General features: G+C 41.0%; 1 protein-coding gene across 6 annotated transcripts in view; it reads left to right on the top strand.

Moving 5' to 3' along the window:
• The window catches only part of LOC132988208 (connector enhancer of kinase suppressor of ras 2-like), a 32,326-nt gene extending 11,689 nt beyond the window's left edge, over window positions 1–20,637 (top strand). For 2 of the 6 annotated variants that reach the window (XM_061055450.1, XM_061055446.1), the window contains exons 7-22: window positions 621–680; window positions 793–861; window positions 5,663–5,809; window positions 7,305–7,423; window positions 9,437–9,645; window positions 9,839–9,928; window positions 11,493–11,686; window positions 11,816–11,864; window positions 11,998–12,176; window positions 12,259–12,332; window positions 13,415–13,486; window positions 13,710–13,777; window positions 15,002–15,102; window positions 15,190–15,676; window positions 19,157–19,356; window positions 19,450–20,637. In XM_061055450.1, the coding sequence (XP_060911433.1) occupies window positions 621–680; window positions 793–861; window positions 5,663–5,809; window positions 7,305–7,423; window positions 9,437–9,645; window positions 9,839–9,928; window positions 11,493–11,686; window positions 11,816–11,864; window positions 11,998–12,176; window positions 12,259–12,332; window positions 13,415–13,486; window positions 13,710–13,777; window positions 15,002–15,102; window positions 15,190–15,676; window positions 19,157–19,356; window positions 19,450–19,497 (2,166 nt within the window). In that variant the 3' untranslated portion in view covers window positions 19,498–20,637. Of the gene's footprint in view, window positions 1–620; window positions 681–792; window positions 862–5,662; window positions 5,810–7,289; window positions 7,424–9,436; window positions 9,646–9,838; window positions 9,929–11,492; window positions 11,687–11,815; window positions 11,865–11,997; window positions 12,177–12,258; window positions 12,333–13,414; window positions 13,487–13,709; window positions 13,778–15,001; window positions 15,103–15,189; window positions 15,677–19,156; window positions 19,357–19,449 lie in introns of all 6 variants that reach the window. The other 4 variants (XM_061055448.1, XM_061055445.1, XM_061055447.1 and 1 more) reach the window with 2 other exon arrangements.
• The last annotated feature ends 852 nt before the right edge of the window (window positions 20,638–21,489 follow it).

Below are 21,489 nucleotides of genomic sequence, written 5' to 3'. Positions count from 1 at the left end.
TGTATCTGTGTGTTTGTGTGTAAGAAAGCGAGTACTCATGCAATTGTTTTTGTGATGGTGTGTCTGGGTGAGAGACAGAGAGAGAGAGAGAGAGAGAGAGCGAGAGAGAGAGAGAGTGTGTGTGTGTGTGTTTTTTTGTCTTTGTGGTACACTTTGGACCCTTTTTAGTGAAAACTTTTCCTGCAACAAACCAACCCGATTTCCTTTCGATAAATAATCCTTCATGTTTGACTCTTGTGCTTGAGGGACGATATGAGTGGGAACTACCACGTGGCATAAAATCAGATTGTGCTTTGCTTGTTTTCCAAAAGTACATCTATTAGATATTCAAGAACCTTCCTGCAGGGTTTTTCACTTTTTTTTTCCTGAACATGCAAATCTAAGATCAGATTGAAAAACACAGACATCTTTCACTGCTTGTTAGGAAAGAGTGAGATTAATTGAAATTCCTTCCAATCCAAGCTGATTAAAACAAACATCTAGATTTGCAGATAAGCTATGACCCTGATCTGCTCTGCAAACGGCTGCGTGGCTGAGCTGAGTTGCATTATTCTAAACGAGTGTGTTGTCAGAGTTTGCTGTGTAATGTTATAATTGATACCCCTGTTATCCTCCCACAGGGAATGTACATCAAATCAACTTATGATGGTTTGCATGTCATCACTGGGACAACAGAAGGAGTGAGTACAGGCCTTTTTTTGTGTAATATATAATATGTGTATTATGTAGAGTGAGGTTGTTGTATTACAGTGAGCAGCAGCTAATGACTCTTCTTCACTGTGTATCCATCAGTCCCTAGCTGACCGCTGTAAGAAAATCCATGCTGGAGATGAAGTCATTCAGGTCAATCATCAGACGGTGGTAAGACATCATTAATAGCCTGCTGGCTTATTTACATGTGTTTTTCCTATTTGCTGGCTGAATTTGCATATCATTTGTATTATTATTTTTGCTTTTTCCATGTGCAGATTGTTAATGCAAATGTCTGGTTAATTCATATATGTTTGTTTTTTTTAACTTAAGGAAACTCTTGCCTCAGAATGTGTTTTTATATACTGTCAATGTGTATGCAGTAATATCTATGTTGCAGTATGCACAGTGAGACACTGCAGCTTTTCTGGACCCTTCTATTGTTGAAGTGTCGGCCTGCAGGTAGTTGTTGATGATTTGGAGATGTTACTTTGACTGTGATTTGCTTCAGTCATTTTGGGCTCCTAAACTTTAGATGGAAAACATGTTTTTTGATGTGATTTCTGTTGGTAGTATTCAAACATCATTAACCCCACACATGTTTTTTTCTGCATTTGTAAGACTGCATCTCAGGATGTGTGCAGACTGTGCTTGATAGACGTGGTGCTCATATTTAAGCTAGTTGTGTTGCGCCTGTTAGAACAGTTGTTACAACTCACTCACTCTGTCCTTCTCTCTCACCTTGAAATACTTCATGTGAGATTAGTATAAATGAACTTGCTTTGCCATGCCTTATATTCCTCTTTTATTCTGCCTACAAATGGAACTTGTGGTCACTACAAAGAAGTCTTCTAAATAATATGTTGGATCTTTAGTGCTAAAGAGCATTTTCATTATTGTTGGTAGCTAGCAGCCACAGAGGCTATAACAAAGCTTTGCAAGGATGCAAAGTCAAGTTGACAGAGGGAAGAGATGAGGCTATTATATGTCAACATTGTCCTTACATATGTCGTCTTTTAAGAATTACAAACACTATATTGGCCATATAAACACACTTGTTTAAGGATTAGTCCTTCAAAAAATGGTGATAATTGCATGGCTGTGGAAAATGTCAGCAAATGCGTCACAGCACATCTACTGGAGCTTGAGGAAAAGTTTAACTTCCTTTGTTGTAAGTAGCATAAGTGGGTTTTTTTATGTCGCTTTATGTCTTAAACACTAAAAAGAGAAACCACAACAGACAAGCAAAGAAAAATTGGATGGAGGACAACATGATAAGCAACCACAGTCCTTGGCTGGGCTGTAATTGGGGATATGAACAATTAAAGCAGGAAAGTGAAACCCCTCGTAACCAAGGCACGCTAACCCTAGTTTATCCATCTTATTGTAACATTGGGGGTTTAGAGCTGAGCACATATCAGAACAAGTAAATGTTGATTCATTGTTTCTGTGCACTGTGCACATAGAACAGTGTTAATTCAGTGAAAATAAAAGCACAAACTTCTCGTTGTTCACAGTTTAAATATAGCCCCCCTTTTGTCTGAAATAATTGCTGCCTGTGTGTGCAACAGTAAGATGTATGATAATTACACAGCTCAGGTCAGGTTCATTTCAGTCACTCATCTCAACCAGTGGATGCAGATATTTTTTTTTACAGAGAATAAGTACAAATACAGAGCTGAGTCTGTTTAAAAGACTCCTTCATCACACTTTTAAGCCATTAGTTTAAAGGCTAACAGAAATGAGAGCAGGGTGGTGTCTGTGCATGCTCCTCATGTGAAACAATACATAACCTATAGACCTGCTTCATATAATATGTTGCCACTTATAGCAGGAACAGCACAGTTGTAATTTATAACATTAGTGATGCACAACAACAGTGTTTGGATAAAAAAAAAAAACCTTAATGTAAAGAAACATAATTATGTTACTAATGACATATTTGCATTTTATACTGATGTTTGTAGTCAAAAGATTGAGAGTCATTCATTGCTTGTATACTATCTGGTAAAATGGTATAAAGTAAAAATATTTGTATTCACTGTAGATAATGAGTGTGTACTGTAGTGTGAAACAGCATGTATGCAGTCACAGAGGTCGCAGGTGGATGCTGGGAGGTGGTGGTGGTGGTGGTGGAAGAAATGTTCCTGCTGCTGCAGCCGCCGAGTTAGATTGACAGCTTAAGTGGGTGATAGAAATATGTGAACTCAGTGTCTGCTGATGTCAAGCTAAACTGTCACTCATAATGACTGCCATGAAAAGATTACATAATGTTAATATGTTTAATTTGCTCTGGCCATATAATAAATTGCAATTTCATGATGGTTGATCCTGACGGATAATGAGGGATCATCAGCATGGATGGAACCTTTGGAGATATAAGGAGAAAAAGTGAACATGTTGAGGTCAATTTTTCCTGCAAGATGATGAGAAACACAAGTAGAAAAGTAGTGTTCTGAACACTAGAGATAAAAAAAGACCCAAGCCAAGAGAGAGTAGAACAAGCATCTGGGCTTACATTTTTTTATTCAGACAAGAAGAAGTGCTTGAAACAGTTCAAGGATCTATAATTAAGGCCACTGGGAGAAGGCCAGCACAGACCAAAGTTCACTGGGTTTGAGCGTCTGTTTCATCGAAAAGCAGACGTAAGAATGGCTGCTGAGGCAAAAGAGTTACATCAGCCAGAGAACATGAATGAAGGACAACTCCTTAGAGGCAAAATCTGCCTTGTGATGAACTTTTGAATATGACAACACATATAGAATCGTCTAAGAACACCTGAAGTGAAGAAAAAAAAACAGACAAATAGTCCAGTGCCTACAAGCAAAGGATCGAAAGGCTGTAAAAAATTAACGACACTGTGTCCGAAATAAATAACCGCAGGCAGCAATGACAAATTGAATTTCTGGTGCAGGTCAATAAACAGGGAAGGCTTCATACCCATAAAAAAGATCCATGCAGGACAGTAAATTTTAACCCTGAAAAGGGTCTACTAGCATCTCCTGAAGGATCAGAAACAAAATGAAGAAACCAGAAGCATTCTGTTTTATTAGAAACACCGTATAGAGCTAAACATTTAATTCACAGAGAGCAGTAGATGGGTTAAAAAAAAGGGGGTGTTTCCCTGCTTTAAATAAACTTTTTTGGCCACACACAGACAGACAATCTCTTCATCACAGAACAGAGCAGGTTTTGGATTATAACAGTGTGTGTTTCTGCCTTGTCTGCCTTTCTCATGCACTCTGCTTGTGAACATTTCTGTGTAACGGCTGTCAAGGTGAAAAATGACTTGGAAAGGAACATGGCGATTGCTAGGTCAGTGCCTGAAAAATGCCCGCTTTCTCAGGCTGCCTGGAATACACGAGCTGTACTGAAAGTCAGTGCAGCCTTCCAAGCAATAGAGGATATTTTCTCCCCAAACTGGACCTGGCATATTTGGTTCAGTAGTCAGTGTTTCTCTGGGCAGGATGTTTTATGTGCCAAATGTCATCAAAACTGGGTTAAAGAGTATTTACAAGGCATGCAGCTGTTCACAAAGTACAACATGGGGGCTTAGCACACCACGACAGCGCCTGCAGATTAACATCACAGGAGGTGTACAAGATGCCCTTTGGTGATTTATCTGCACTCAACATTCCCAATTTAGAGCTGCAGTTTGTTCTGCAGTTTCAAACCGTCAGGATCCACGTTTTATTGGAACGAGGACCCAATCAGCACCTTGAGTTAAAAGCCTGCTTGAAGCGTCCTTCAATCCTTGTGCGAGAGAGGAAAAGATAAGATAAACTGCATGCAAGAGGTTGATGCAGCGAGTTGATGACACCCATTATTTCTGGCATTTGGCATTTTGTCTGTTGGCATTTTAGTTTTCCGGAGCCAGATTTGACTATATGTGGGTGACCAGATTGATAAATCCTTTTTGACTTTTGACAAAAGATCTTTCCACTTATTCATAAGCTCTCCAACTGTCAACAGTCATCCATTGTATTCCTCATTGGTTGCAGCGTTTTCAAGCCATATTAGACATGTTAGCATTATTTATTGCTGATCTGTCATGCATCATTTGTTACGGCTTACAAGCTTCACTCACTCAGTGCTCTTTGATTGCACTTTGGATGTTGATGTGTGATATGTGAGTGTTTTGTTTGTTTTTTTGTGCTGTGCTGTCATTCATGTGCAACTGCTTTTTTACACAACTGATGTTCCGAAGATATTTTGCTTGAATTGAACATCTGCTGTAGAAGGTTTGAGGGTAGAAGTTACAGTGGAAAGAATTAAAAGGTGCTTGGCAACACCGAGCAGCAACCTCCGGTGTTGAAAAATTAAGCCTATGCGTAAGTGCAAAAACCTCCATCTGGGGCTGCAGAGGCTCCAGCGCTCAGCCTGTCATTAGGTTGACTCAAAGTTAGGGTGAGACAGCAATTCCAGCATGGAGACTGCCATTGACGGGATTCCAAAGCCCCCTGCGGTAACCAGTGGTGATGTCACTCAGGCTTTGTCCAATATTATAAACAGTCTATGGGCAACATGTATCGATTCTGGTGTATTTATATGGAAGTGATAAGATCTGGCAACGGTACAACAGTGGTCAGTTAGCCATGGTGGTAGCATTGATTACAAATTTAGCGTAATCAGTAGACTTCAAACTGAGTATAGAGATGATGAACTCATGTTTTAATGTTGACTGAAGTAATGAATCAAGTAAGATTTAGTGTCATTATTTCATCTGTTTTTGTTGAATCCAATTATTTATTTAACAACCAGTTGTGTTGCCCCCTACTGGCCGTTAGAAATAATGCAGGCATGAGACATTTCTGTGGGCTTCACTTTTCAAACCGAGAGGCTACAACATTCTTAATACACACTAAGTTTGATAACTAACTAGACATTTATGCTGACACGTTCAAAGTAGTAATGAGTCATATGGTTGCCTGTAACTCAAGGTTACGCTCACCGCGCTTTCGTCGTTTGACAGGTGGGTTGGCAGTTGAAGAACTTGGTGAACTTGTTGCGTGGGGACCCTGCAGGTGTCACCCTGACGCTGAAGAAACGCCCACAAAGCACGCTCACCTCCACCCCTGCTCTTCTCAAGAACATGAGATGGAAACCGTTGGCTCTGCAAGTATGATGGATACTGCCGTTGTTCTCCGCTGAGATTATGCATGTTTGTGTTTGTCCACATATTTATATTTGTATTGTAGCGTAATGCAATGTAACTGTTACATTTTAATCTCTGTGCTTCCTTGCCTTTGCTAAAAATAATAATGCATAGACTTTGGATACTAAAAACCAAAATCCCACATCAGACTATGAATAGCCCAAAAATATGAGATGAGTAGGATGGAGGTAGGAAGCAATGTAATACAAGAGACATAAGCCAAAAACTTGCTTTTCTACAGCTATGAGCCGTTGATGCTATATGTGTTTGACCCATATTTTGCAGGCATCGGTTAAATGGCGTCCGCCTCGTTTTCGTACCACAATTTTCTACTTATTGTTTGAAGGTTTTTCAACAACATTCATTCACATACTGACACTTCAGCCCTCAGTGGCATCTGTTGTCCTACTTCGGCCAAGCCAATTACAATATTAGGATCCTGTGCTGGAGCCAGAATGGGTGGAAATAAGAGGGATGAGTATTAATGTTTCTCGGCCATTCTTTGAGTTCCTGGCCAGAGAAAATGTTTTCTCCCCCCAGAGGCCCTGAAAAGCATTCCTGCCCGCCCCCCCCCCCTTCACATCACATCCTCGTACTTCTTCTTCTCTTCCACCTAAATCGAATTCTTTATCCTGCTGGCATTTCTTTTTAGGCCGAAAATGGAAAAAAATAAAGCTTTAATTTTTCTTGTTCTGAGATGTGACTAAAATTAAGACGTCATTCTGTTAAGTTAAAAGAGGTTGTGAAGTCGAAGCCCTGCAGTAACTCTGACACACATAATGGTCTTAGGATGGAGTTCTTCACCCGATTATAAATCTGTGATATTAGTCAGCTGTGAGTTATGCAACATATTTGCATAGTTTAGGCAGTGACAAATTAGTATTCTGTTGTTGCGAGAATTTCTCTTCTCACTTATTAAATAAGCTCTCAAGCACTTCTGGAAGTCCATGTTTTATCTCCTCAAAACAGGCATCTTTTGATTGGATGATTTTGCAGCCAACTGATTTGATTGTAAATGTGACAAGATAGGAATTAAAAACACATTTTGTACGTATTTTGTAACAAAATGTGTCATTAAAAAAAGAAGTAATCTCTCTCCATGTAAAGAACATGCAGGCTATCCTGCAGGTTTTTCCTCGACATGAATGAGAGGAAAAACTAGACCGTGCACTCACCTGCGCGCACTTCTTAGAACTGGAGCATCAGAAACGTGCAGCGTGCTGCTCATTTCACGCTCGAGATGCTGTGCAGCTCATTCTGAGCCGAACAAATGTTCCCCGACTGACTGACAAGTGCTGCAAAACTTCAAATGTCAATTCCTATAACTGTTCCCCTCTCTCTCTCTTTCTTTCTCCCTGTCCGCCTGTCCCTCTCTCTTTTGCACACGCTGACACATACACACATACACACATACACACATACACACACATTCACTCATACACAGCCAATCTTCCCTCAGAGCCCCAGCAGCAGTGTGGCCACCCCCACCAGCACTTTAAGCACACCATCCAGGAGGAGTAGCTGTGCCCTGCAGGACCTCTACATCCCCCCTCCTCCTGCTGAACCCTACACCCCAAGGTAAACGCATGAGCCTTGTTCACACTAACACAAAACTCCTGCAAAGCTCCTGAGGTATTCGGGGTGGGCCTTATGTGTGAACGCAAACTACTGAATTTTTCACTCTGACTTTATCTGGAGTTTCTCCTGCCAGACCCCTCATATTTTTTTCTGCAAGCAGTCTGCTTTGAGCTGATGTGAGAACGCAGCAGGATAAAATCAGGAGAATTCACCTCGAGCGAGTGGGAGGGGGTGGTGACGTTCTCTTCCCCGCATTCGGCGTAGGACAATAGACTGTATACATGGGACCGTGTGATATCGGTGCATGTAATTAAACTGCTGCATTATGTTTTCTGTTTGCCAGTATGTTCTCCTCTTTTTTGCACATAGTATTGATATGAAGCCAATATTCTCCTTAAAGCGGATTCTGTTGCTTCGCCCACTTGCTTTGAATTTCAGGAGCAGTCCACCTGAAATTGTCCTGAAGTTTTCAGGGGGGCGTATGTAAAAACCGCTATACAGTTACACATTTAACACAAATTCACCTGTATTGTAACTTTACCAAATATTAAACGATACCATACAGTATATAGATTTTCACCACTTAAAGCACTGAGAGAAATGTTTTTACATGTGATGATGAACATGGGAAAAGGACAAGCATACTCATTCCTGCCAGAGGCTTCATGAAGCACCAATGATTGACCTTTTGTGATGGTGACACAAATAGAAGTGTAGCACTGTACCAACAAAGACAATGGAGAAGACAACCGCAACCAAGGCTAGCGAACAATGAAAGATTTAGAATATTATAAAATGTAAAAGGTCTGTTTCACAACAGTTTCACAAGGAGATAAATGCATTCACCATGTCTGTCAAGTAGCCTAGATGCACATGGTGAATGTGTTTAGGTGCGTAAGACTAAATGTGAACCAAATCGAATTTTCATATTTCATTATTTAAGTTCACCACTTTGATATAGAATGAAATATCTCAGCAACTATGAACTGGATTACCATAGAACTTTGTCCAAACATTTGTAATCCTTAGAATATAAATACTGTTCACTTGGATTAATCCTTGAGATCAAAAGGTGACAACATCAATCTGTTAAAAACAAGGCCAACAGGTGTATTTTTGCTCCTCAGTAAAAAATGCTAAAACTACTCATAAAGAACAAATACACAAGAAAGCTACTCAATTACAGTAACTTGAGTAAATGTATTAAAAGATAGCATGCTAACAAGCTAATCTAAGATGGTATCTGTGGTCAATAGTATACCTGCCTGTTATCGGTTTATTTTAGGTGTCACTGTGAGCATGTGAGAGTGCAGATGTTGGCTTTAAGAACTTGATGGTGGACTCTTTTAGTACAGTTGACTGTCCAAGGAGAGATCCAAGCACCATGGCTCAGGCATGGGTCATATACCGCTGCTTTTTTCAGATGGTAGAATAAGCTCGCCTATATTTACCAAGAGCCAGATGTAGGTTTTAGCACAAATAGACAGTGAAGATGGATCGTAATGTTCTTTAAAAAGGTTTATTTTGGGGCTTTTTAGGCCTTTATTAGACAGAGAAGTGGATAGATTCATAGGTGGGGAGAGAGTGGGGCATCACAGATCGGATTCAAACCCTGGCCGCCCACTTGGGACTGTATCCTCTGTACATGGAGCACTCGAAAACCACTACCGCCTCAGTCATGTTGACACAGGAATAACACACTTGTAAATACAGATTTTATGTCTGCATGGGAAGAGTATGTCAACCTTTTTTAAAACTCAATACTGCTAGAAATTAGTTTCTAATTTCAATCCAAATTTAGTATGAATTAAATCTATGATGAAGCCTGATCAAATATTGGATTATTTACATTCATCAACAAGCGCAAACTCCAATATAAAGAGAAATGGCTGGTGGCAGCAGCTTCACAGCAGAGCTGCAGCTTACTCACAGCCTTTTTTTTTTTTTTTTTAAAAAGGCATTTTCTCTCATATTAGTCAAGCCGTCATTGACATTTTAATTTTGCTACCACAGAGACGACAAGGGAAATCTACCCAGTGATGATTCTCAATCCGATGTCCATGTCGCCGAGGGATCTGAGTCACCAAACTCCTACCTGGACCAGGAGTGTCGTGGGCGATTTCCTCTGGTGGAGGAAGACACAATACTGTACTGCTACGAGTATGACCAGAACCAGGAGGTGTCATCAGTTCGCAGGGGCAGCACCCCCACCCCCACCTATGGTATGACCTGAATCTCTTCTGAAGACTCGCTGCTGAAATTATTAGAGCCACGAGCCAATGTGACATGTGTATGCTCTAGAGACTATTTTTTTTTTAGACGTCTGCGTCTCTCTGGCATGTGTGTGTGTGTTTATGAGAATGTGTGTGTAGGCAGCTGTGTAATATTGACATTCACTGTTCCTCCTTCCTCCAGGCAGGCTCAGGCCCATCTCCATGCCAGTGGAATACAACTGGGTGGGAGACAATGAAGACCTGGCCAAGATGAAGAGAGAGAGCAGGAGAGGTGAGTGGGAGGCCGTGGGAGGGAGAAAAAAAAGAAAGAAAGGGAGGCAGAGAAAGGAGGGAGACAGAGAGGGACAGAGCGAGAAGAGGTGAGTGGGCTGATATCTTATAATATTCTCACCCTCTCAGATCTCCAAGCCAGGAAGTAGAAGGATGAGCTGGCCTGTCAAAACTGATAACATGCTGGATATCAGTTCCTACCTCCATCTCTCTGCATATGTTCATAATCTAGCTCTGCTCCTGTTCTCCCCTCATCCTTTTCTTCTCGCTCTCAGCTGTGCTGTTTCTCTCTGTTTGGATGTAAAAAGTACACTGTTGCTTTGGCAACAGTAGAAATACACCCAGAGATTTTCACATTTTGTTGGGGACTGTCAGAATAGGTGGTAAATGGAGTGTGAGTAGGCTGATTTGCTTTATTTCAGTCTCAAAGAAAGAGTTGAGTGATGTGTTTGTTTCCTCTGGGGACGATGGTGATATGTTGCTCCTTTGGGCTTTTTTTTTTTTCCAGAAAAAGTGATGGAGCTATATTTATCTACAAGAGGCAGTTTTTGGAAGTTTGAGGGCCTCCTGCCTGACAACAGTCTTTTTCTACTGATTATTAATGCCTTTCAAATAGGAAGTCTTTTGAAAAATCAGCATTCACTGATCTCAGAGAGTCATCATGAAATCACAGACAGCTGACTGATCCAACTGGAGATCACACAAAGTTTGATCACGAACCATTTTAGCAACTACTATATGATGATTAATTAACAAGGATAGATGAGAATTATGACTTTGTTCATTATTCAGACGCATTTTGGGGAATTCTGTCAATTATTTTGCATTAACTTTGTATAAAATGGATGATGCGTCTTCTTCCGTTGTACAGAAATAATCCCAAAGTACCGCCCACGACAGGCGCTGATATTTTGCGCTTGTGCTTCATTTGGGGCCAAAGTTGCGCAGTAGAGACTCTACCATGGTTTTGACATCCAGACCTTTCTACCAACTGAAAAAACCCCCCACATTTAATACACCGTTAAAACAGCAAAGACCCTCAGGTCGGTACAGACTCTTATTTAGGTCTTAAGCAGACACTCACAGTAACAGTAAAGTTCAATGTCTGTTTTTTAAGTGTTTGCTGCATTTTCTCTTGCTCAATTTATTTTCCTACTCTGCCAATCGAATGCACACAGACGCCTAATTTATCAACAAAGCTGTGAATCATGGCATTTGACTATTTTTTATAGAATCAAGTAACTAATTAAAACTTAATTTCTAAGAAAAATTAAGACTTGGACATGTACCAGCATAATGAGAACCATTTTTAAAGGCAGAAACCATGTTTGAGAAAAAGTTATTAAGCTGATTTTCTAGTTTGACCTATGTCCTGGCTCTTTACATGGAGTGGCAGGGCTTTAAGAGATATACTGCAGCCAGTCAGCAGGGGGTCTGGGCTTCACTTTTGGGGTCCTGTCATGTCATCTAGCTTTTTATTCAGTCATTTTATAGATACATTTAAGTAATGGTCCTTAAATTCAGAAAGTGTGTACGGTACTGAGTTTCCCTCTGTTGTGACCCGGCAGAGAATTCCCTGCTGCGCTTCGCGAGTGAAGATAAAGCCCCGGGGGATGACTTCTTGCTGGGACGAAGCCTGAGTCAAAACAGGAGGAAGACAGAGCGAGGAGCCAGCCCCACCCATTACACGCTCGTCCCTGCCCTGCAGATGGAAGTGTCCCTGTCCACATCCAGCTCAGACTCTGCCTCCCTCTACCATGTGAGTCACATATGTATCTTAAAATTGACATTATCCCCTGTAAAATAAAAAATAAAAATAAAAAGCCAACTAGCACACAAAAAAAAGGATCCCCGGCATGTAGTTATTCTTCTATATTTTTTTTTGCAGGTGTTTGAAAGATCCTCGCTGCTATCAAGGTCAAAGAAGAAAAGTAAAGGTAGGAGCACCTGTTTGAGGATTTTTTACCTTGAGTGCTCATGTTCACTCAAACCAAAACATGAGCAGACGTTATACAAGGCGTGTGTTATCTAACCCCTTCACCGGTTCTGCTCCCCTGCTGACACCTGCAGCTGGAAGTCCCCTGCCTTTAATCAGCAAGCGTCGGATTTCGTGCAGGGACCTGGGTCAGGGGGACTGCGAGGGCTGGCTGTGGAAAAAGAAGGATGCTAAAACGTATTTCTCACAGAAGTGGAAGAAGTACTGGTTCATCCTAAAAGACACATGCCTGTACTGGTACATGAATGAGGAGGTGAGCATGTGGATTCTTTTTAATTCTCAACATTTCGCCCATACAAGATGTAGCACTTTCACTGTGCTCTTGCTCTCCACAGGATGAGAAGGCAGAGGGCTTCGTCAGCCTACCAGAGTTTAAGATTGATCGTGCCACTGAATGCAGAAGGAAGTAGTGAGTACTGATTTTCAACCGGACACAAAAATCAACCAACAACAACCCAGTGTGTGTTTCTTATCTGTAACATATGAGGTGAACACATTTCAGTCCTTATAAAACTATTTTTTTTTTAAAAAGTATTACAAATCTCAAAAGTATTTAAAGGTCTCTGCATTTCATGTTTTTTGTTTTAAGCCTAACGGTAGTCTATACATGTGTAAATAAATAAAAAAACATTTAGAAACTTAGATCATCAGGAGGTCGCAGTACTATCTTTAATCTTTTAAAGATCCAATCACAAAGAACATAAAAGATCCACCCCTCTTTATGTTGGATTCAAGCCTCTCTGCTTTGAGCTGAATATAGATGCTATTTTTAGAGACTGAAGGCGAACTTGTTCTTTTCATATTCGTTTGCTTCCTACAAACAGACAGGAAGTAAGGTAACTAAACTTATATCTAGAGAAGCTTACCTAGAAGTCCATTCAATTTTGGCGGTGGGTCAGGATCAGGATCATCACTGGTTTCTTGAAACCAATCCTGCACAGACAATGTGTATATGGATTTACACAGTTCTTATAATCAACTATATATAAAATATTACGAAAATATCATTTAGCACATTTGATATGCAAAAGTCAAACTTATAGGCTTGATGCAAGCAAATTCTCGGTTTTAAAAACTCATTATGAGGTGTTGTGTTTCATCATTATGGCTTACCTTCATGTATCCCTCCTAATCCTGCCACTCAACTTCTGTCTCAACGTCTCCGTGCAGGATTGTTCACATGCACACATGCACACACACACAAACCCACACCCACACCCACACCCACACACACACACACACACACATACACACACACACACACATACAGTAAACTGACTCAGACTTTCAAACAGCTCCCAGAATTAGTTTATCTTTTAATGCAAGGTCTTGCTGTTTTTTTTCTTCCGTGTTGAATGCAGTATGAATTACTGTATGTGTGATTGGTGCCAGTTTATCTTGACAGTCCCCGGTATTCACACGTTAATGTGGGCTTTGCAGCCCTGCTCCTGTGCCTACATATGATTAAATATACCCTCGGTTCCCTTTCAGTGCTTTCAAGGCTTGTCATCCGAAGATAAAGACCTTCTACTTTGCGGCGGAAAACGTAGACGACATGTCCCGGTGAGTTAATGAGGCTGTGATAAGTTATGCTGTAAACTCCCACATTTAAACACCCGCTGGCCGGAAATTGAACCCTCCCCTACTGGACTGCCAACTCTCTTTACAACAGAGAAGTTATGTAAAGGGATTGGTCAAACACACACACACACACACACACACAACCCCAATATGTTGTAATGGATGTCGAACTGCTGTGCGTCATGACTATGACTCTCCCACACAGGTGGCTGAGTCGTCTCAGTATGGCTGTGGCAGGATACTCGGAGCAGGAGAAAATTTGCCATGACCAAGGTGAGATTAGTCACACACTCTGACGATGTTCACGCGAAGGAGACTCTATTGTCGGTCTCTCCTGTCCAAATGTGTACAGCTGTTAAGCACAGGGACAATCACCATGTTAAATCTAGAAATCGTGTATAACTGTTTCAGTAATGATGAATGCATTGATAGTTATTTTGCCTTGTCTTTGCTAACCCTGGTTTGAATATGCTATCACATGTTCACTGCAGTGATTTGCCTCCAGCTCTGTCTTTAACATGCAGAAAACAGGGAGCTGAAGGCTGCAGGCTCTGTGACTTTAATACACAACAAGCACATGACATTTCATTATACCTTTATATAGCGTTTTAATATGTCTCAAGAAATTGTGTGTTCTTGAAATAATGATTGACATATGATGAACTTTCTGTCCAAATAGCTGTGGAAATTTAAAATCAAGGCAGATCTCTCTCAAATTATGTGATTTGAGTTAATAACCAAGAAAACAAGTCCTGGTGGAAATAATTCAGTACATTTTGAGATCAGTGGTAGAGGATTCCTTTTTACACCTCTCCTTGGTTTCACCTGCACTTCAGATCTGATTGAACAGCTCTGCTTCGAGCTGAATATAAATGCTAGTTTATGAAGGCGTGCTTGATATTGAAACATTCTGCTGTTCTTTGGCATCCTTAAATGGACAGGAAATAATGTAACTAACCTACTTAGAAACTCTGCAGAAAAGTGGGAGGTGGGTGTGATCAGGTTTGTCATCGGTTTGATGAAGAGGGGGCTTCATCCTGCACAGACAAGTTTCTAAATTGGACCCACAACACCTCCAGAAAACTTACCAGGAAGTTCTCACTTATGAGATTCATCCTTCTTCACACTCAGCCTCAACAGCAGTCAGACGCGGACTTCACACCTACACCACACCAACGCTGCAGCTACACCTTTCTGAACACTTAGTCATACACAGAGCTGATCTTTGTGACCTGATGTAGCAGGGAAAAAGCTAAATCTGTCATAAAATGTACATGAATATATGTCTTCTTTAAGCTCTAAAGTCGCATAATCCATGATGAGCCTCAGCCAATCCACTGTACATCCAGGTCGGGAATATTCTAAAGCACAGTGCAACTGTATTTTATCCACATGGTTATGTAAAAGCTCTCCTTTCTGCAGCAATTTAAAGAGTTTTATTTTTATTTTTTTTGCTATAGAATGAATAACATGACACAGTCGGTTCATTCATGACAGATTACTGGAGTGAGAGTGATCATGAGGACATGGAGATGCCATCAATGCCCAAACAGGACAGTCCACCACCACCTTACGACACCTTTCCCAGAGCGTCCTCAGTGAGTCTGACAGTTTTAAAAGATAGATATCCCCTCAAGGGGAAAATTGTCTCCTTTTTTACTAACTAACCATCTGTCTGTGTTTAGGTGAGTCCCTACCTGGAACCCAAACGGGGCCATCTCTCCTCCTCAGACACTTTCCAGTCCCGCTCCTCCCATGAGGAGTTCCACTCTGAGCCTCTGGACGGCATCGGCAGCAACAACGGTGTGTCCCCTGGGCAGAAGTCGAGCGTCCACAGAAACTCCTGGCAGGACCAGATGGAGAGCAACGCCAGGATGCACTACCTGCAGACATTTCCCATGGAGGGCAGCCTGATCTCCGAGGACAGGGACCAGCTAGCGATGGAGTACCGCAGACAGTCCACCCTGCCGGCACAGCGAAGCCTGCTGCAGGAGCAGTACAGAGCCGTGCCTCTGCCGCTCAGGGCCAGCATCGACTCAGATGCAGGAGGGAAGCAGCGCAGCTTTACGCTACCCAGAGACAGTGGGCTTCACGCCATCCTGGCTGCCACCAACAACGCGTCGGATCAGAGAGAGCCACGACACTACCAACTGGAGCGACCCAGGGACACAGGTCAGAATCTGAGCATTACATGTTTTTACCTGAACAACAGGCAGCCCTGTCGGACTGGAGGGGGGGGAGTCTCAGGAGGCAGTACATAGAATGACAGAAGTAGCCAGTGCATCAGTGCTACTTGTAGTTTGACCAAAAGTCCCAAGACCGATTTCGAATACTACAACACTTACAGGTTGTACTGGTACAAGTACAAATTCAACTCAGATCAAAGAAAAAAAGACACCAACCTGCACTCTCACCATAATCTGTACTACAGCTGCCCTGATACGGTATGCACTTTGCATGCAGTCTGCTAACTATTGGGATATACTAGATCATCAGAAGAATTGCGCCTTGAACTTTTAAACGCTTTTGTATATCAGTGAGTATCAGTAGCCCATCAGTCTGTGCTTTCTCTGAGGCTCAGCTGATGTGACATCTCTTCAGCTGTGCAAAGGATTATGGGTCAGAATGGCCAGAGAGCATGTTGACTTGCATACTGCAAAATGAGAATGAATGTAGTAGAACATAATGATATGTTTGACATACAATTAATGGGACATACTACATCTTTTTCTGGCATGCTCAGCTGTAATGAAGTATGGACATATGAGTGCACCCCCTACACAAAGAAGGATAAAGGCCAGGATCCTTTTCTTATCATTCATGGGAAACATTTAAATTTCCCTTGTATACAAATAAACCTAATCAGTTCAAACTGTGCTAGAGGATTAATATTGGGAACTGATGCAGAAAGCATTAGTTGAGATAAAAGAATAACACATTAGACTTTATCAATTAATCTTTTCTAATTCTCTTGTCCACTGTTACACACAGATCAGCCTTTCCATCTGCAGAGTGTTGAGCAAGTGTGCGTATTTGTCGTCGGTTATTTTGTTAAAGCTGCTTACATGCAGCCAGAGCCAGCAAATGTCAGAGGTTGAATATGTGCTATTATTGCTTTATTGGATTGGATTTGCAGCCAGCCCATTTTCAGCCCCTCTGAGACCTCCGGGGCAGTTGTCTAAGTGAGATGAAATTTAGTGTCTTATTTGATCGTGATCTATGTTGGCAGTCCACTCTCTCTCTCACACACTCACGCTCACTCTTTCTCTCTCCCTTCTTGTCTCTCTCTTGCACAATCGAGATGTCACTGTGCCTCTCGGCAATATTTGAATGGTGAAGTAAGGAAGAATCCTTTCAGCCCATATTAGTGTTGAATCCTGAGCAGGAAAAAAAAAAACACGCCCAAGGGTCCTTTCTCCTTGTCCTCATTTATCTACTGCTCCACCGTTGACTCTTTCCACCACTGCCTGTAAATACAAGAAAGGAGCACAAAACAGGCGGCAAATAAAGCATGATACATTTCAAAGCTCGGCCCCAAAGCTTCAGGATGAAACACCCCACTTCCAAAACACAAAGTAAAGGGACGGCTAACAGAGTCAGAGGCTAGTACTAGTGTTAGTGTAGACAGTATTAGTGCAGTATTAGATTTATGCCAACAGAGGGCAGTGTGTGTAAATAAGAGACAAGATGGGTCCAGGCAGTTTATTACAAAATGTATGTGCTGTGCACAAAATGTTGTAGATCCAATTTTCCCTAAAGACTGTAGCATGATGAAGAGATGTACCAGGGACATGAATGATGTACTAAATGTAACACATCATGTGAGCCTTTCATGAAATCTGTATATTTACTCTCTGAGTAAAGGGAGAGGACATACTGTATACGACCATGGTTTAGTAGAAAAAATGAGGTATCTAAGGAGAACTAATATGAAAAGGAAATATTAGGAATGGGAGTAAGACTAAAGACATTAATGGAGCTTCGAGAAGTAAAACAGAGTATAAAGTGGATATATATAATGTGTGAAAGCATTATTTAAACTGTACTTAACTTACAATTAAACTACTGTACATTTGATGTCTCTATATATTAAGATTCCTTTTTTGCACTTGTCTAATCTAGCAGGGTCATTGTACGTATACAACCATTTTAATTTACTGACAGTTTATGGGTTTTTTTGCTTCTGTTTTCAGCATCAAGACTTAAAACTAAATGTTTTATTCCCACCTTTTTTTCTCTGAAAAGCCCACCCATCAAACAATGGTGGACAGTGACTAAGTGGATTTAATCAAATACTGTAAATAACTCTATTTATTTGACAGGTCTAATAAAGGTATGTTATTTCACCACGGAAATATTTCAAAAGCTTATCAAATAAGTAATATTAACCAGGCCGGCAAGGGGGCTCCTGGTTTGAATTCCCTCTCTGTTTGGAGTTTGCATGTTCTCCTCCAGCATGCGTGGGTTCTCTCTGGGTACTCCGGCTTCCTCCCACAGTCCAAAGACATGCTTGTTAGGTTAATTGGCGACTCTACATTGCCCGTAGGTGTGAGTGTGAGTGTGGCTGGATGCCTGTCTCTCTGTATGTCAGCCCTGTGATTGACTGGTGTAGCCCGCCTCTCGCCCAATGACAGCTGGGAACAGCTCTAGCCCCCTGCGACCTGGAACGGGAAAAAAGTGATATAGATAATGGCTGGATGGATTAACCAGGCCACAGTACATACAATGAGACCTGAAGTGATGGATTGATTCATTAATTAAAACAACAGACAATTAAAACTGTTGTAATGACTCATTAATCAAATTAAGAAAACGTGATGATCCCAGCATACACAACATTCTCAAATTAGAATCAACTGAATGATTCTGAAATGACACTAACACCTTTTAGAATATTTTATTTTGCTTTGTTCAATTTTAAACATAGATACAAACAAAACAAACAAAACGAACACAAGAAAAAGCACAATAATTAATAACTATGACAAGTACGAAACAAAAACAATATTCACCACTGCAGGAGTGCTGCAACAGTTTCAACACTTTTTGTAGAATAAAAAAATATGTTCCTATTTTTACCATACAGACCATTAATTAATGAAATATTCAAAGCAAGACTTTAACTTGCAACAGAGTATTTCTGCAGTGTGTTTAAATCACTTTCACTTAGCGTTAAGTATACCGGATACATGTCCACCACTTTATGCAACACACAGACAGAGCTTCATCTCAGTCTTTGCATGTCGCCTGAACACACTTAAACCCTGGCACTGTCATCAGGAAACAAATTCATCCGCAAAAACTCAACAGCAACATTTCTTTCCAGGAAAATGTCTGTCAGGATAATCCGCTGCCCTTGCTGTCAGATTTATTTTTGAGTCACTTTGCCAGCCACTTGTTTGCTCGGCTGTCTGCCATTTCCTGCTGGGCAGGTAGCAAACAGTCAGTTTGTGTGAATGTGTGGGCAGAGAGAGGCTGCCTTTAGGATCTTATAATGGTTAAGTGAAACATTCACTGCTAAGATGATTTTGCTGAAGTTCCTGTCTATGAAATGTGTTTGTTCAGTATAGAACAGGCAAAAAAAAAAAAAAAAATAGCAGGCTCTTTTCTCCTTCACTTTATGGTGAATTCTGTTGGTTTCCTTCTATCCAGGCCTTGGGCGGGACTGCAGGATGCAGGCGGACTCTCTTGGAGATTTGTACCGGGCTCTGGAGCAGACCAGTCTGTCCACCTCGGCTGACCATAGATCGGCCAGTCGCCTGGAGTACAAGCGCTCATTTGTCCGTAGAGTTAACGACCCCTTGCTGAATGACAAGCTTCATCGCCTCAGGGTCCTCCATAGCTCACTCAAGGTACAACCGCCATGTACAGCATAGCACATAAATGTAACCCCAGAATGTATTGATCATGAACTGATTACTGATGTCGACCCTTTGTCCTTACAGAATGTCCCTCTGCAAGACACACACCGCTCACTGGGTTATTTAGGGTGAAGATCAGTGTGCTGATTCAACCTAACGTATTGCCTCTGCTTGTGCCTCACACAGCCGGCATCCCTCTGCTGGAGATAAAAGGCACCGAAAAAAACCTTTCACAAAAAGCTTTCCCTGCTCGGCTCTACATCATCTCCTTTCCTTTAACTACTCCTCACCCTTGGTCAGCATGGAGGAGCACAAAGACTTGTTGCGCCTCTGCTCATGATCTCTCTATATATAAATATATATAAATATAATAAATGAGGGCTGTTACAGAAGGCAAAAAAGAGATCTAGGCTGACAAAATATCTTGCAAAGTCACAGGGTTTATGACAGGGTTTAGGCGCTTTGCGTTTGTGTCCAAAACTTGTTGGAGAGCTTTGTAAATCATCGCTCGCATGCATGGCCACCTCCCCTCCCTTCTGTCGAATTGTGTTGAACATTATGCTGCAGTTGTGTACAAATACTCAGTAAGCAGAAGCTATTTTGGATGTACACAACATGTTGACATGCATGTATGTATGATCTAAGGGTATGTTTGTTCCATGAGTGTACAGGAAGTTAAGCATTTATATACATATTTAATATTAAACTACAACAGTGACTACACAATGTTTTGGGGTACTTGTACAAATTGTAAATCAAGTGCTGTGCCTCAGTGATTGTGAATGTACATTGTACTTTTCCAAGACAGACGAGAGGTAATACAGAAAGCAAGCTATCCCTCGAAACAGGAGCACACAAAAAAAATAGAACGCTTGGCAATAAAAATGAGTATTGTACATTTTGAAGGAGTGATCAGAATAGATGTCTATTTTTGTATGCATGCCGTCTACCTAATTGATTGTAAATCAGTTTTGTATTTCTGAGTGTGTTTGGTCTGGAGAATACCGTCGTTGACCCTCCTTCCTGCCACCACAACTTTGTGTTTTAAAGACTTATTTTGCAATTTGACCCAGAGAGTTAAAGATTTTTTTAGTGTTGGCTACAAGAAGAGAAATATCTGTATTTATTAAGTGTTTAATGTACAAGCATGCTTTGTATAACTAAAACACATTACCATGCCATTTGAAAATTGACTGACATTGCACAAGTGTGCCACATTGTAGCTCCATGACTTTTTTTTATGAATAAAGTATGGCATGGGCACACATAGGAGCCATTGTTAATCGTTTTTTTCCTCATTATCACATTTATCAGAGGTATTTTTTAGAAAACTACTCAAGCATTTACATATATAAACAAATGCTTCACATGTGAACCCCTTTAATACATGTACCACTTTACCCCCAAAAACTTTCCAAAGCTCAGAAGTATTTTCAACTTCTGCACAGACACAGATCAAATTCACTCTTTGTTGTCTGACTTTGTCGTGGTCAGAGGTGAGTATGGAGTTTACAGTATCCTCACTTAAGTAGAAGTATGTAAGACGTAAGCAGGAAAAGAAGACTCTGCTGAAATTGATTATTTTAAATTATTTACACATTTGATATACATGTACTCATAGAAAAGTTAAATTTAGGATAATATCTTATTTTTGTCTCATCTGTCTTCTAGACAAAAAGGACCATGAGTTAAGACCAAAGGGAGATTTTGTCCATTTTCTGGTTTGTCTCTGAGACGATCCAGAGACATCAAAATGATTTGTGTCACAGTGAGCCCTGTGTAAGAGCTCTTATGTCTTACAGTTGTCTCATTCCAAGATCTCAGCTAATAGAAAAATGTCAAAGGCAAGTGCGAGCTCAGTCCCTGTGGAAGACATGATCAGGCCAGCTGCTGTCACTATAAAATAATGTTCATAGAATTGCAGCCCTACTCAGTGGGTCGGTCTTGAGCAAAAATAAATTCAAAGATTGATTATATTGGCACAAAGGTGCACTGAACCACCTGGGAGAATTCCTGGGTATGCCAGATTACCAGTCCAGTCCTGTATCTCATTTTCCATCTCACCCTTAGGTCTCTGGTGACAATTACTTTTCTTCTCACACCCAGGTCAAACAAGATGGCTAT

This window comes from Labrus mixtus, chromosome 14 (genome assembly GCF_963584025.1).
Source record: "Labrus mixtus chromosome 14, fLabMix1.1, whole genome shotgun sequence".
Taxonomy (NCBI): Eukaryota; Metazoa; Chordata; class Actinopteri; order Labriformes; family Labridae; genus Labrus; species Labrus mixtus.
The sequence above is the reverse complement of the archived record's forward strand: the minus strand, read 5'-3'. Positions and strand labels throughout refer to the sequence as shown.